Below are 16,084 nucleotides of genomic sequence, written 5' to 3' on the forward strand. Positions count from 1 at the left end.
TTTTGACATTGCTCTCTTCCTACTACGCTACTACTGTACTTTATTTATTTTATTTTTTACTTTATTTATTTCATTCTTGTTGCTTTTACAGGTTGCCATCATTCAGGCAGAAGTCTTAGTCAAGCAAAAGGACTGTGAAAATGACCTCACCAAGGCAGAGCCATCACTTGCAGCTGCCACAGCAGCACTGGACACACTCAACAAAGTGCTTTTTTTTTTATCAAACAAAACACAAATCCATCAAATGTTTGACTCATTCTAAACACAATATAATGTTTACAATCCTTATTTAGGTGAATCTTACGGAGCTGAAGGCCTTTCCAAACCCTCCAGTGGCAGTGATCAACGTAGCAGCAGCTGTGATGGTTCTGCTAGCTCCCCGCGGTCGAGTGCCTAAGGATCGGAGTTGGAAGGCGGCACGGGCCTTCATGGGCAAGGTTAAGCTGTCATCATGTCAAATACATCTGCCTGATTAATGCCAATCTAATTTGTGTGTGGGCCTTGACCCTGGCCTGCCCAGCATCTCTCCAACACTCACATTACATCTGGATGGCTCTATGACTATGCTCACTCAGCAGGGGAGCAGTGTGTCAACCGCTTCTCAACCTCTAGCTGCCGTTAATGCAAGTGTGGACATACAATTATGTATTTGGCTTTTTTTAAAGCCTGCAGAATTTTGCATGAAATGAAGGTAAATTAATTCTTCTCCGACAGTATTTTGGTCATTTTAGACCTAGTAGGTTTTTTCGAATGTATTTATTTGTTCATCATTATTAAGTAAAACATGCATCTAATACATACCTTTTTATATACACATTATTAAAAAAAAAAAAAAAAAAAGGACGGCATCAGGATAAAATGGTTATTTTAGTGGGATCCTTGACGTTAGCTGTAGGTAGATGAATGCCAGTGCTGTTCAGTGGGGGAAATTATTTTAATTAAAATTAATGTAAAATTATAATGTAATCCTTGTTGAGTGGGACTGTCTCTTAATGACATAGCATTATGTCATTTTGAGACATCAATTTACAGGTTTCATCAATAAGTAGATTCTTTGCATCATCAACTGATGTTTAGACTGATATCAGCACATAATGCCAGTGCAGTCATTAATGTATTCCCTCTATCTTTGTTTTATGTCTGCCAGGTGGATGTTTTCCTGCAGGCCCTGGTGTCCTATGACAAGGAGCACATCCCTGACGTCTGTCTGACTGCAGTCAAACAAAAGTATCTGAGAAACCCAGAGTTCCACCCCGATCTAGTTCGGACCAAATCTACGGCTGCAGCTGGTCTCTGTGCCTGGACTATTAACATTGTCAGATACTATGAGGTCAGCAATGCTTTCAGCGAAGTAGATATTATGGGTTTGTTCTTCATCAGAGCTGTTTTTCATAGTATGTATAATTTTTTTTGCAGATTTACTGTGAGGTCATTCCAAAGAGGCATGCACTCTCACAAGCTAATGTAGAACTAGACACAGCAACAGCAAAAATGTTAACAGTTCAAAAGAAATTGGCGGTGAGTGCAAAGTTAATATTACACCTAATTAAGTCACTTAGTCTAAAAGCTAAATTATCTTAATGATGTCTAATTCCCATGCCTTCCTTTGGATTTGCTTCTCCAGGACCTTGATGCAACCCTCCAGAGTCTCACTGCTCAGGTGGAAAGGGTTACAGCTGAGAAAATCAGTTGTCAACAGGAGGTGACACGCACCAACCAGACCATAGAGCTGGCCAACCGACTGGTGAAGGGCTTAGAGGTAAAGATAGAGGAGTTTCTTGGTGTGATTGGGGCTGACCTGGCATAGAGTAAACTGTCAATTTGCCAGAGCCATGCATGGAGAGCTGCTGGAAATCGAATTGCATCAGTAGTCTGGACTGGAAGTTGTTATGTCCTGGCAAGCTAGCCTGACAGTTGTGTGAGTGGATCAAGCAAAGGGAGATTTTACAGCCTGGCCCAGCAGCATACTGGGGACTTGTGAGACAGGTAGAGAGGGCTGGACCACAGAAAATGCATGGTTGAACTGGGCAACTGGCTGGCTGAATGGTTTCCAAGTGGAGAAAGGAAGGGAAATGGCGAGAATACTGTCCTCAGTCAGTGCAGTGGGAGGTTGTTATGTAGTGTGTGTGTGTGTGTGTGTGTGTGTGTGTGTGTGTGTGTGTGTGTGTGTGTGTGTGTGTGTGTGTGTGTGTGTGTGTGCGTGTGTGTGTGTGTGCGTGTGTGTGTGTGTGTGTGTGTGTGTGTGTGTGTGTACTGTATATGTATATATGAGGTGTATGTGTACACTCATTTCTGTGCTCATGTCCTTACACAATCTCTGGTTTGTAATGTAATAATAATTCATTCTCAGTTAGTTTTTTACAAATTGAAAAAGTATCAAGGGGAAGTTATGGAATATGAATATATAAATATTGAATGTTGCATATTTGTATAATTTGGTGAATATTATATTCAACTATTTTGCGTTCCTGTGCATGCCTTATTCCGGCTACAGTATCTATTATCTTTATGGATGCAAATATAAAATAAAAGATGGCCATTTCAGTGGCCGTTTTGTAAGTTTTCTTATTCCAGAAAATAAATGTGGTTTGCATGGAACAGCTTGGCTTTTAAGCATATCAAGATAAATGTTTTGTCTTTATGGCATTGACCTGGAAGCAATAGTGTTCAGACTAATAAATCAGGCCGTCTATATTTAATCATTAACTTGCCTCAAAGCCTCAACAGCTGTTGGAAATTAACAATGTCTCACCCCGGACTGAGTGATATTACAGGCAATCCATAATGCATTAGAGTAAAATTATAGTGATTTTTAACTGTCTGAGAATTTATTATGTGACATATTCTAGATCCACAGCCCCTTGTAAGAAAATGTCATGCATGATTTATTGTTGTAGTGCTGTCACAGTCATAGTATTGAAGGTTTAAATGAATGCTAAATTGATGCAGAGCGAATCTACAGCCAAACTTTTAAAGCTGTTTTAAGAGATTGCCGTTGGATGCTTTACTGCTTACATCTTCTTAATCTGTAGATTCTTTAAACTGTCTTCAGATGGGCGAAAATGATTCTCCTTGAACACATTTATTTTTTAAACCATATTTAAGCCTGCTCTTTGTGTCTTGCAGTCAGAGAAGGAGCGCTGGTCCCGGGCAATTGTTGAGTATGAAAAGCAACAGAAAACCCTGTGTGGTGACGTTCTCATCACTTCAGCATTTGTCTCTTACATGGGTTACTTTACCAGACAGTATCGTGTGGAGCTCCTTAACAATGTGTGGATCCCTTTCCTTCAGTCTCAGAAGGTAAGACTAGATTTGCAATAGACTTTGTATTGTTTAGAGAGTAAAATATTTCTCTCTGCAAACATCTACAGCAGAGTCTGTGAACTGGAGCTCATTGTACTGCTACAAGTGCTCCAACTAGAGTGACATCATTCCTCTGTTTCTATTCCAGGTCTCTGTTCCCCTGACAGACGGCCTGGATCCAATCCTCATGCTTACAGATGATGCCACTGTGGCTGCCTGGCATAACCAGGGTCTGCCAAGTGATAGGATGTCCACCGAGAACGCTTGCATCCTGACCACCAGTGAGCGTTGGCCGCTCATCGTCGACCCACAGCAGCAGGGCGTCAAGTGGATCAGAAACCAGCAAGGGCCAGAGCTGAGGGTGGTGCAGCTGGGACAGACAGGGTGAGAAGGGGCTGTACTCTGCAGTTACAATCCCCTTTTGTGAATCCCCTGTATCAGTTTGTATTGCGTGTTTGTTCATCTGTATTTTGTCAAAGGATAAAACCTTTCCCTCTACCAAGATCCACAGGGACTGCTAAGATATAGTAGCATACAAATGTGAATGCCCAACTACGTTTGTGTCTCCCGGTTTGATTTAGTTCCCTTTTTTATTGTGTAGGTATCTGGATGTGATTGAACAAGCCCTTGCCTGTGGTGAAACAGTTCTGATAGAGAATCTGCCGGAAAAGGTAGACCCAATCCTGGAGCCTCTGCTGGGTAGGAACACTATTAAGAAAGGAAGGTGAGTGCTGTAACATTACATTTACATTGTTGTACTTTAGGATCAAGGATTAATAATACACATATTAGGAATTAAACCAGCTCACCATTCGCAAATGCTTTGCTTTGTTGAAGCTATCTAGCATGCAACCAAAAACATTTTAATCAATGTGTGGTGTCTGTATCCCTGCTGATACACAAGTCGATGTGCCCACAACGTGTCTGTGGTGTTAGACAATAGGAGCAGATTTGCCAGATGGTTGAATCTCACTGAGCATTGAAACACCAGTAAGACATGACTGAATGCTTTATTATTGCCCACTCTTTAGATTATAAATGAATTTGCAGCGCGTGTTCTGAATCCCTGAGACCAACGTATTGATTGGCCCCTCAAGACGGGTGATAGATGTATATTTGTGTGTTCATATTCTTTAGGTGTGATGAATATTGAATAGCTGAACCTCAGTGTAAAAGCTGAATTGAGGACAGTCATGGTTATGTATAAGGACTGCTGTCTCCCACAAAAAGATGGCCTGTATCGCACTAAATTCAGTGGTCCTCCATCATTATGGCAAACTCAATTCAGCTTCAATATTTTCACAAAATGTTAGCGGATTTGCGGGCATTTGTTTGCATTCATTTATTTGGAAACAGAATAATGAGTTTACTGAATTAACTTTACACCCACTAAGATAACTTGTTATAACTTGATTATGTTAAATTGTAATGTGAGGTTGTATTTTTTATTATTTAATTATGAACAAGGCTTTAAACTAATGCTACTTGATTAAAAAAAAAAAAATGTTTTAGCTTCTATGCATGCTTTCCAGAATGGCATGTTTTAAAAAAATACCCTGTATTTGGTGAATCTATCTTATGTCAAACCAGATTTTCAAACATGACAGTAGAAATAGAAAGACAAAATACCACATATTGACATTCTGCTTTGACTTCCCTCTCAAAAATGTTTACATCTTTCTTGGTCTGATCTATGGATGACCATGAATATTGAATATCTTGGCGCATGTTCATCGAACTTCTTCTGAAAGCCTGTCCGTCCAGACGTAACAATTCATCATAGTAAATCTGATTATAAGTTTATCCCTTGTAGATGACCCACACACTTGTTTCTGTCCATGATTAATACAACCTGCTGGGGCAGCCATGATGGATCTTGTGGGGATCCACAGCTGAAGTTCATTAATAATTGGAATGTTGTAGAGTGTGAAGTAATGAATACTAATTATTCCTTTCATGGCTGACGGAAGACTACAAGCCAATCCATCAGCAAGGACTTTAATTTGGTGGAGTAATGGTTCTATCAATAGTACATTAATTCTGGCTTGTGAAGATATAGAGTTGAACCAGACCCAGGCCATGAGGAACTTGTGCCGTAAAATTGGGGCCTTGCCTGACATCCAAGGGGTAATTAGAGAAAAATGAAAAGCCACCAGGTTCGTCAAGCCATCGCTAATTTAATTGAAATGCAGGAACAGATAAATATTGGCTGCTGTGGTGATAATCTTTCATAATTTTCCAAGATTATTTGTCTACAGTATGAGTGACAAACTGTATGTAGCCAGAGTGAAGCTCTTTCCTCAACACATGAAAGTGAGAGGCCGATGGCTCAGACGCTCAGGACAACAAGAGCTTTCAGACTACAGAGGGTTTACACTGCCACAGTATTCTATAGGATCATCATCATTCACACCTCATCGTCATCATCATTCAATCATAATTGACATCAGCTGCACTGTCTTTTAAAGGAGAGTACTGGTGATATTTCTAGTCATCTAATCATGATGCAATCATCATTAATGTTTCACTTTCTCACTTCCATCCGTCCACTGATGGAAAGACAAAACCAACCACAGCAAATTGAACTCTGCTTCCGTTTTTGCAATTAGATTTTTTGTTCTTGTCATGCAGGGAAAAGTTTAATTCGTCAACAATGACTCATCCCATAAAAGTTCACTCTCGACCTTGTAGATGGTAGTTTGACAAAACAATCCAAACTCAAATCCCAAGGAATAACCTTTTCTGTAGCTTTTAATCAGGAGGCAAGCTCAGTAGCTGTTAAGTTTCCTCTCGCACAAAATGGATTCAACCTCAAAGCTTAGAACAAAAGCCATAAAGCACCTAGAGTTTGAATTGTTTTGTCAAATAAATATACTGTCCAGTAAAGTTTCAGTCAAATACCAGTTTGTCCATCTGCGCTGTATCAGCTCCATACAAAACAAACGTGATATTGTACTGTTTATTGTTCATTAAATCTATAACCAGTGACTTCGACAAGTCCTTGTTGGCTTTCATAAAACATGTTTTAATTGTGCTCTCCTGTTATCCAGGTACATACGAATTGGGGGAAAAGAGTGTGAATTCAATAGTAACTTTCGCCTCATCATCCACACCAAGTTGGCCAATCCCCATTTCCCTCCTGAGCTCCAGGCACAGGCGACTCTCATCAACTTCACAGTGACTCCTGTGGGCCTGGAGGAACAGCTGCTGGGACAGGTCGTGTCCCGGGAGAGGCCCGACCTGGAGACCTTAAAGGTGACTCCTTCAGCATTTTATGAAATATGGACTCTTAAACTTAGAGTGAAGCATTTATTTGGTGATTTTCCATGCAAGACCTCAGTCCATAATACCAAACAGAAAAGTCAGAATTTTTTTTTCCCAAGATCGAGCTGACCACACAACAGAACCACTTCAAGATTGATCTTAAGAGACTGGAGGACGATCTGTTGAGTCGCCTCTCTGCAGCCCATGGTAATTTTCTGGGTGATATCTCCCTGGTGGAACAACTCGAGAACACCAAGAGCACAGCCGCTCACATTCAGCACAAGGTGAGGCCATTTCACCAGCAGGATCGGCTGTACATGTGTTTTTTTTTTTTTTTTGTCACTCAAATATAACAGGAAGCACCTCATTATATTGCATTTGCTGCCAATGATGTGTAGTTAAGAATATATGTAATGAGAGGGTTTTGGAGCATGACTGAGAGCCTAATAGCTCATGTTGTGCAATTGGAACACACAGGTGGTGGAGGCCAGAGAAAACGAGACAGAGATCAACGAGGCACGAGAACTTTACCGCCCAGCAGCTGAGAGAGCGTCACTCCTCTTCTTCATCATCAACGACCTCAGCCAGATTAACCCCATGTACCAGTTTTCTCTCAAGGTGAAACCTTTACCCCTCTCAGGGGACAAACAATGCTCTGAAAAATATTCAGTTTGAGGTTTAAAATGTGTGCTTTTTGTAATTTTCCTTGGTGATTAAGATTTTAGGCGCAAATCATCTTAAACCTGTGCTGCTATACCAAAACCCTAAGTATTATTTTGTGTTTAGCTGTCAATCCAGCGTAGAGCTTTGGGTCCTGTTTAGAACTGTTCTCCTAATCAAATTGCTGTCCTTCCTTTGGTTGTCTTCCAGACCTTTAACTCTGTGTTTAACAAAGCGATGGAGTGTGCAGAATGGGATGAGGATGTGAGGACCAGAGTGCACTCCCTCACTGAGGCCATCACCTATTCTGTATTCCTGTACACCAGCCAGGGCCTGTTTGAGAGAGACAAGTTAACCTTCTTGTCACACACTGCCTTCCAGGTGAGGGACTCAGGGCCGCCTCAAAGGTGGGGCCTCCTGTCATCCTCATCAATCAAAGTAATTTTCTGCCCCCACATTAACTTCAATTAAAAGCAGTCAGCAGGACCATACGCTGCTATTGATTACCTCTCACACCTTGCTCCATGGCTGCTGTTCACACAGTTGGTTCTGACAAGGGGGTTGGTTCTGATGGCATAATGCAATTATCTGTCATTGCACCAACTGTTTTCACCCTAGAAATGGTGCTGCTCTGAAGGCTGTCCTTCATGTGGCCATTTCACATTCAGTTTCACTTATTCAGCCTGGATGAGTTTATACAATCCCCTTGCCGAAGTTATCTTGCCGTTTTAGTTGTTGAGGAAATGATTTAAAAGAGATAAATACAACATAGATCATTAATGATCATCCCCCCCCCCCCCCAGATTCTGCTGAAGCAGGGCCTGATTGATGGTCAGGAATTTGACTTCCTCCTGCGTTTCCATGTGGAAGCTTGTAAAGTTAGTCCTGTCTCCTTCCTCTCCCCACATGCCTGGGGAGCCATTAAGGTACAATCAAGACATTAACATATGTGATATAACATGTTGAAGGGTCACATTTTTATTCGGGTCATCACTGCATACCCTATTCCACTGCTTAGAGAGGTCTTATAATATTTGTTATTTGAATATAGACCATTTCTACGATGGAGAACTTCAGCGGACTGGACAAAGACATGGAGAGCTCGCCAAAGCGCTGGAGGAAGATTGTTGAATCCAGTTGTCCTGAAAAGGAAAGACTTCCGCAGGACTGGAAGAATAAAACTTCCTTCCAGAAGCTCATTATCCTTCGAGCACTTCGCCCCGATAGGATGTCCTATACACTAAGGTGAGTAAATGACCATACTACCATACTACATATGTATTCCTAAGTTCTGTATATCGCTGTATTTTCAACTATGTTTGCTGGCAGGGACTTTGTGGAGGAGAGCATCGGAACAAAATATGTGGATGCTGCCAGACTGGAGTTTGACAAATTGTATGAGGACAGTTGCCCCTCAACCCCTGTCTTCTTCATCCTCTCACCCGGAGTGGATCCACTCAAAGATGTAGAGAAACTAGGTATGGTTTGTGTTTTAGACATTCTCATTTCTTGGTAGAGATAATTATTGTGAATATTCCTCCTGTGCAGGATTGAGGCTGGGATTCTCCAGTGAACAAGTCACTTTGCACAACGTCTCGCTGGGACAGGGGCAGGAGGCGGTCGCTGAAAGGGCTCTGAGAAACGCCTCTAAACTTGGACACTGGGTCATTCTGCAGGTAGGAAGCACTACTCTCCGGTGACTAGTATGCTGGAGCGACTACAGGCTGCTCTTCCAGCGAGCCTGTAATGCCCCTAATGATATCATCTCACCTCCTGAGCAAGGTAATAAACTCAATTTGGTTCAATAAAAGCATAATTGGCTAAATCAGCTCCATAAATGCCTCGTTTTAAAGGGAGAGGCCTGCAGCCAAGAGTCACTGAAGGCTTTCTCACTAATCCAGAACATAGAAAACATTTTTTAGCATGAATCTTTCACAAATAAACACAAACATAGCTATATAAAAACACGCATTTCTCATCCTATAACATAATCCGCCGGATGTTTTTAAAATGTCATTGTTCAGAATGTACACCTGGTGGCACGGTGGCTGCCCTCTCTGGACGTTCTTCTGGAGACAGCAGCAGTGGACAGTCACCCAACCTACAGGGTGTTCATCACTGGGGAACCAGCATCGAGCCCTGAGCAGCATGTCATCCCCAGAGGCATTCTGGAGAACGCCATCAAAATCACCAATGAGCCGCCCGCTGGCATGAATGCCAGTCTGCATGCAGCCCTCAACAACTTCAGCCAAGTGCGTTTTTAGACCATTTCTGAATAATGTATGATATTTGATTAAAAGAACAGATTGGATGTAATCTGTATTTGTTCTCTCTCTCTGTTTTCAGGACACTCTGGACATGTGCTCCAGAGAACAGGAGTTCAGCCTAATGTTCTTCTCCCTCTGCTTCTTTCATGCTTGTGTGACGGAGCGCCGTAAATTTGGTCCCCAAGGGTGGAACTATAAGTACCCGTTCAGCACTGGGGACCTCACCATCTCAGCCAGTGTCTTATACAACTACTTGGAGGCCAACACTAAAGTAATTTGTAACACTATTTTTAAAGACATTTATTCATTTTTATTCATAGTTATTATTATTATTAGTAAAACTTTTAATTTGTTTTTTACTACTATTTTCTTAAGCGGTATAAATGTATAATAATTACGGTCTTTACAGTGGCATTATTGTCAGACTGGGATGTTGAATTACAGTTCATTGTACCCAATTACGTATTGAAATATTTTGTTCCACTGTGAAAAATGCTCAGTCTTGTCTTTTTTTTCAGTTTTCTTCTTTTATAACTATGAACACGCAATCTATAATTTAGCTTTATTTCATGAAGACAAAAAATCCATTCTTGGGGTGCTGCACCCCTCACAACTCCTAATGCATTTCTCTTAGAGCTCCTATTACTCTGGTCACAACCAATTATGTCTCCTAGGTATTCTGCCCTCCAAAAACGAATGTCCTTCATTATGTTAACCAAACAGTAACCTGTATGTGCGTATACAGAGAATTCATTAGGAGGGCAATGAAGCGTTATCCTAAATGTAATTACATGCAGCCAATGTGACAGTTCACAACGCTACATAAGTGATCACTGCAATTAGAGCTGATGAAGGAAGCAATTTGCAAAACAATACAGGTACAAATGATTGTGAACCTCCAGCTTTTGTAATTTGTTATGATTCACAGGTTCTTTTCTTCCTCCTTCACCCTCACGGATCATAATCTCCCACTAAAGAAAATACTCTTCTGTCATACATTAGATCAGTGTGTGTAAAGAAACATAATTCTGTTACATTTCACTACCATTATCGTTATTAAAAGAGCTTCTTTGGAAGAGATCATATAGTTACTGCTTGAGTTTCCAAAAGAAGAATGGAGTAATGAGGAGAAATATTTGAGAGATGATCCTTAAATAATATTGATATCCTGGAAATGATTTATAAGCATTTGTGTTTTTAGTTGAACATGGTCCTAATTATTTAAAATGTTCGACATGTTACTTGCATTGTCATATCAGTCTACAGACTAGGTTTATTGTAGTCCATGCAGGTTCCCTGGGAGGACTTGTGTTATCTTTTTGGGGAGATCATGTATGGAGGACATATCACGGACGGCTGGGATAGAAGACTGTGTAAAACCTACTTGCAAGAGTTCATGCATCCAAAAATGGTAAGTCAGTGTTCATGTTGCCGTGGAAATACAATCTATTTGTTTTGGTTTGGTTTCATCAAAACTATCTGAATATAAGTTCATTTTAACTGGTGTATTTGTGAAAAATCACTACTTATTTACTTTTTTATATACTGTACACTCGATGTCGGTTACGTTCAATTTTACTGTGTCAAATAGTAAAGAAAATCTATAAACTTGTATTAGATTTATTTGTGTTGTTGTTCAGGTAAAGGGTGCCCTCTTGGGATGTAAACCTAAACTGCAGCATTGCACTTAAAGTCTTTGCTTTTGCTGGTTTTTCCACCCTCACTTTGGTGATGTTACCGTGTGGCAAATTTGTCCATTAATTTGTTTATTTTATTAATAAGTTGCTGCTTCAATTGTAATGTGTCTGTTTAATTCCCACAGAAGTTCAGTCCACCTTCACAGCTAACAGCCACTGTTCCTCCAGTCAGACCTCAGTCAGTGTGTTGTACCATCAGTGCAGCAACAGGCTTAAGTTACTGTCCATCATGTTGAATTCCTTCTTTCTTGTGAGATTTGTGAAAGTGTTTTAGGGTTTAGGGTGTTAAATAGTGTGCTGTGTGTGTGTTTTCATCTTTATCCTCTCAATATTTGAATTCCTAGTTTGAAGGGGAGCTCTTTCTGTGCCCTGGTTTCCTGGCCCCCCCATTCATGGACTACACTGGTTACCACGGTTACATTGACGAACATGTCCCGTCTGAAAACCCCACTCTGTACGGCCTTCATCCTAATGCTGAGCTGGAGTGCCTCACCATCACCTCAGACAACCTCTTAAGGACTCTGCTGGAACTGCAGCCTCAGGACTCCTCCAGAGGAGAGTTGGCAGCTCAGAGCCCAGAGGAGAAGGTTTGGACGGAGAAAGAACCATTACTGGGGGGGAGAAAGCACCTGAGAATGCTTAACTAAACTAACCATGTGGATTATGTTTGTTAGGTCAAGTCTGTCATTGAAGATATCCTGGACAGGCTTCCTGAGGAGTATAACATGGCAGAGATAACCACCAAGACATCAGAGCGAAGCCCCTACATCTTAGTCTGTTTCCAGGAGTGTGAACGCATGAATCTTCTTCTAGCAGAAATAAGAACGTCCCTTAACGAGCTGGATCTCGGCCTGAAGGTGCACTCTGCTGTGACATGCTACATAAATATCAACTCTACACTCCATGTTTTTTCATCAACAGTAAGATCCTGTAGAATGAATGAGAATGTATTTGTCCACAGGGAGAACTCACCATGTCCTCCAGTATGGAGACTCTGCAGGCAGCCCTGTTCAATGAATCCGTTCCAGATTCCTGGGCCAGACTGGCATATCCCTCCACTAAAACACTGGCACAATGGTTAATATGCCTTTCTAGTAATATTGTATTTTTTACTCAACATGGCCTTTATTGTCTCATTTTTATTATGAATGAAACGCTGCATTTTCATTCCAGCAAACATTATAAAGGTGGAAATAATTCTTCAATAAATGAAGCCAATAATAGGAAGACCCTTGCAGACACATTGTCACGGCTTCAAGCAATGACATACCATGTTGTTAATTATTGTTTTTTGTATAGGTTTACCAATCTAATGTGTAGCTGTCGAGAGCTGGACGGCTGGACTCAGGACTTAGTTCTTCCTGCAGTTGTTTGGCTCTCAGGACTCTTCAACCCTCAGTCTTTCCTCACTGGTGAGATCACAATCCTTAAACCAACAAGACAGATGATTTAGGTGACACGTACACCAGAGGCAGCAGGAACATTAACACGCTGCCTTTTCTTCCCCCAGCTGTGCTGCAGAGCATCGCTCGCAAGAATCAGTGGCCCTTGGACAAGATGACTCTCACTGTGGATGTGACCAAGAAGACAAAAGATGACTTTGGACATCCACCACGGGAGGGGGCCTATATTCACGGACTCTTCATGGAAGGTCAGAATTAATAAACCTAACGTCCAATGCATCCTGCTCTACTCACCCAAGCTTCATAGAAACGCTTCATTTAACAGTATTGTGTTGGTATAATGTGCATCTGTGTAAACATGGCCCACCCTGTGTCTCTTAGGGGGGCGTTGGGACACTCAGTCTGGTGTCATCTCCGAGGCGGTGTTGAGGGATCTGACTCCAGCCATGCCGGTGCTGTATGTAAGAGCCGTTCCTGCCGAGGAGCAGGACCTCAAGAACACTTACGAGTGTCCAGTTTATGGCACTAAGCAGCGAGGGTCCACGTACGTGTGGACCCTCCACCTCCGAACCAAACAGCCGGCTGCCAAGTGGATCGTAGCTGGAGTTGCACTGCTGCTGTCTGTGTGACACGTGAGGCCGTCCTGATATCACATTTTCACCGCGCTGTTATCATGGTCAAAACGATATTATCGCAATATCTAAATTTGGAGAGAAAAAAATAATGCAATCAGTCAAATTCAATTATGTTATTATCAATACTGGTATATGGTGTATAAGGGGATGTCCCTTATATCTACTGACATAGTGTTCTACAAACAGTATTACAAACATATTTTTAGGGGATGTGTATTTTTCTCCCATTGAGACAATATTGAATCCTTCATTGCGTTCATTTGGCTTTTTTTATATATATATATTTTTTTTAAAGTACTAATATTAGTGACACTTTTAACCTTGCATATTATTGTTATATTTGGTTCACACGTAACAATACTGACATTGTAGGGCATGAAGGTTTAGATTCCACGATAATGGAAATAAAGAAGTGGAGCTGCATGTTTAGCGGTCGCTGAACCTGTTGTGTCTGTGTCGGACCCTGTTGAACCGCTCCCTTGAGATGGTTCAGTCTGGCCATGATTTGTTGGGAGCTTATGTCTCCATTTTAGACCATGTAATTCTGGATAGGGAGCATATTTTATTGGAAGGTCAAGATTAAAAAAGCTCTCTGGCTGCCCTCTACTAACTGAGTGATACACAATGCCGTCTGGAGGGTTCCCGGACAGAATTCCCAGGAGATGATGTGCATGGCTGCTATTGACTTTTAAATGAGGTGCATTTGACATTGACCTTTTGTACGGCAGAGGCAGAATACTAACAGACGAGTGTAATTCATGTGGCCTGGCCTGTTGGTGAAACCTATTCAAACACACTGATAGCCTTCTATGAGAAAGCAACACATTAGATTACCCATCCTTTATCTGTCTGCGCTCTCTGTTAGCATCTGATTAACTTAATACGAACCAAATAAAACCTTTAACTTTGAATGAGTCGAACGGAACGCAGTCATCTTATTGAAAATGTTTAAACTGGTTTTAATTGCGGCTTATTGAAAACTGTCCGACAACGCTCACGTGAAAAGCTTTGGACTGTGATTATGCATGAATGCTGAAGGAGTCGTGCATAATTCATATGCTCTTAAGTTCCTTGTCAGAGCTTTGTCAAAATATTGTGGGAGCTCCAGGGTCACGGTAAAGGTCACACAGCACAGAACAGCACGGAGACATTTTTTTAATCAAAGAAAAGGTGCTATAACTACTGAACAAATAATATTATATACACTATATTGCCAAACATATTCACTCACCCAACCAAATAATTAAAATCACTTCCATGGCCACAGGTGTATAAAAGCAAGCACCTCGGCATGCAGACTGTTTATACAAACGTGTGAAAGAATGGGTCGCTCTCAGGAGCTCAGTGAATTCCAGCGTGGTACTGTGATAGGATGCCACCTCGCTCCTAAATATTCCACAGTCAACTGTCAGTGGGATTAGAACAAAGTGGAAGTGATTGGGAACGACAGCAACTCAGCCAAGAAGTGGTAGACCACGTAAAATGACGGAGCGAGGTCAGTGGATGCTGAGGCTTATAGTGCACAGAGGTCACCAACTTTCTGCAGAGTCAATCACTACAGACCTCCAAACTTCATGTGGCCTTCAGATTAGCTCAAGAACAGCGTAGAGAGCTTCATGGAATGGGTTTCCATGGCGATCAGCTGCTTCGAAGCCATACATCAACAAGTGCAATGCAAAGCGTCAGATGCAGTGGTGTAAAGCACGCCGCCACTGGACTCTAGAACAGTGGAGACGTTCTCTGGAGGGACGCATCACGCTTCTCCATCTGGTTATCTGATGGACGAGTCTGGGTTTGGCGGTTGCCAGGACAACGGTACTTGTCTGACTGCATTGTTCCACGTGTAAAGTTTGGTGGAGGGGGATTATGGTGTGGGGTTGTTTTTCAGGAGCTGGGCTTGGCCCCTTAGTTCCAGTGAAAGGAACTCTGAATGCTTCAGCAAGAGATGTTGGACAATTCCATGCTCCCAACTTTGTGGGAACAGTTTGGGGATGACCCCTTCCTGTTCCAACATGACATGAAAGCAAGGTCCATGAAGACATGGATGAGAGAGTTTGGTGTGGATGAACTTGACTGGCCTGCACAGAGTCCTGACCTCAACCCGATAGAACACCTTTGGGATGAATTAGAGTGGAGACTGAGAGACAGGCCTTCCCTCCAACATCAGTGTGTGACCTCACAAATAGGCTTCAGGAAGAACGGTCAAAAAGTCCCATAAATACACTCCTAAACCTTGTAGAAAGCCTTCCAGAAGAGTTGAAGCTGTTATAGCTGCAAAGGGTGGGCCGACGTCATATTAAACCCTATGGATTAAGAATGGGATGTCAATTAAGTTCATATGCGAGTCAAGGCAGGTGAGCAAATACTGTTGGCAATAGAGTGTATTTAGAATTTATTTATCTTTTTTTTTTATCCCAAATTAGTTTTTTTGACTCCCTTTTGTAATGTTCATTATTCTTAACATATGTAAACACAGTGTCAGAACAGGGACTTCATGATATTAGCGGAAATTTGCCCAGGAAGAGACAGGGCAGGTGCAATATTTATCTGCTGAGATAAACAAGAGACATGATGTACAAATTACAGCCGTTCTGTTTTTTTTTTCTTTTTCTTATTTGGATAGAAATCAGCACTCTTATCTTCTCAAATGAGATTTTCTCCAGTGCCAATAATTGCTGTGCTTCGGCTGCAGACGGTCACGTTGAGGATGGAGGATTGATTCCGTGTATCGCACGGGGGGGAAATGAAGACCCAGTCTTCTTGTAGTTTCTCTTCATCTGCCCCCTCTTCCTCTCATTAGCATGCCACAGCAGCTAGCCAGTCATTTGGTGACAGGGAAATGATACAGTGCTGGC

The 16,084-nt window shown here is 41.7% G+C and overlaps 1 protein-coding gene across 1 annotated transcript in view; it reads left to right on the plus strand.

Moving 5' to 3' along the window:
* LOC311024188 (dynein axonemal heavy chain 11) overlaps positions 1-14,548 on the plus strand; it is a gene marked incomplete at its 5' end in the record, with an annotated part of 37,595 nt that extends 23,047 nt beyond the window's left edge. The window contains 25 exons of the mRNA XM_084026488.1: positions 92-205; positions 294-437; positions 1,148-1,330; positions 1,417-1,518; positions 1,625-1,759; positions 3,127-3,300; positions 3,452-3,687; positions 3,905-4,027; positions 6,354-6,558; positions 6,687-6,851; positions 7,045-7,185; positions 7,438-7,608; positions 8,031-8,153; positions 8,279-8,472; positions 8,557-8,705; positions 8,776-8,903; positions 9,252-9,479; positions 9,574-9,765; positions 10,777-10,905; positions 11,536-11,778; positions 11,866-12,048; positions 12,153-12,268; positions 12,491-12,603; positions 12,702-12,842; positions 12,976-14,548. Of these exons, the coding sequence (XP_083882614.1) occupies positions 92-205; positions 294-437; positions 1,148-1,330; positions 1,417-1,518; positions 1,625-1,759; positions 3,127-3,300; positions 3,452-3,687; positions 3,905-4,027; positions 6,354-6,558; positions 6,687-6,851; positions 7,045-7,185; positions 7,438-7,608; positions 8,031-8,153; positions 8,279-8,472; positions 8,557-8,705; positions 8,776-8,903; positions 9,252-9,479; positions 9,574-9,765; positions 10,777-10,905; positions 11,536-11,778; positions 11,866-12,048; positions 12,153-12,268; positions 12,491-12,603; positions 12,702-12,842; positions 12,976-13,223 (4,080 nt within the window). The 3' untranslated portion in view covers positions 13,224-14,548. The remainder of the gene's footprint in view (positions 1-91; positions 206-293; positions 438-1,147; positions 1,331-1,416; positions 1,519-1,624; positions 1,760-3,126; positions 3,301-3,451; positions 3,688-3,904; positions 4,028-6,353; positions 6,559-6,686; positions 6,852-7,044; positions 7,186-7,437; positions 7,609-8,030; positions 8,154-8,278; positions 8,473-8,556; positions 8,706-8,775; positions 8,904-9,251; positions 9,480-9,573; positions 9,766-10,776; positions 10,906-11,535; positions 11,779-11,865; positions 12,049-12,152; positions 12,269-12,490; positions 12,604-12,701; positions 12,843-12,975) is intronic.
* Between the last annotated feature and the right edge of the window lie 1,536 nt (positions 14,549-16,084).

Source organism: Eutrigla gurnardus (assembly GCF_963514095.1).
Source record: "Eutrigla gurnardus genome assembly, chromosome: 14".
Classification (NCBI taxonomy): Eukaryota; Metazoa; Chordata; class Actinopteri; order Perciformes; family Triglidae; genus Eutrigla; species Eutrigla gurnardus.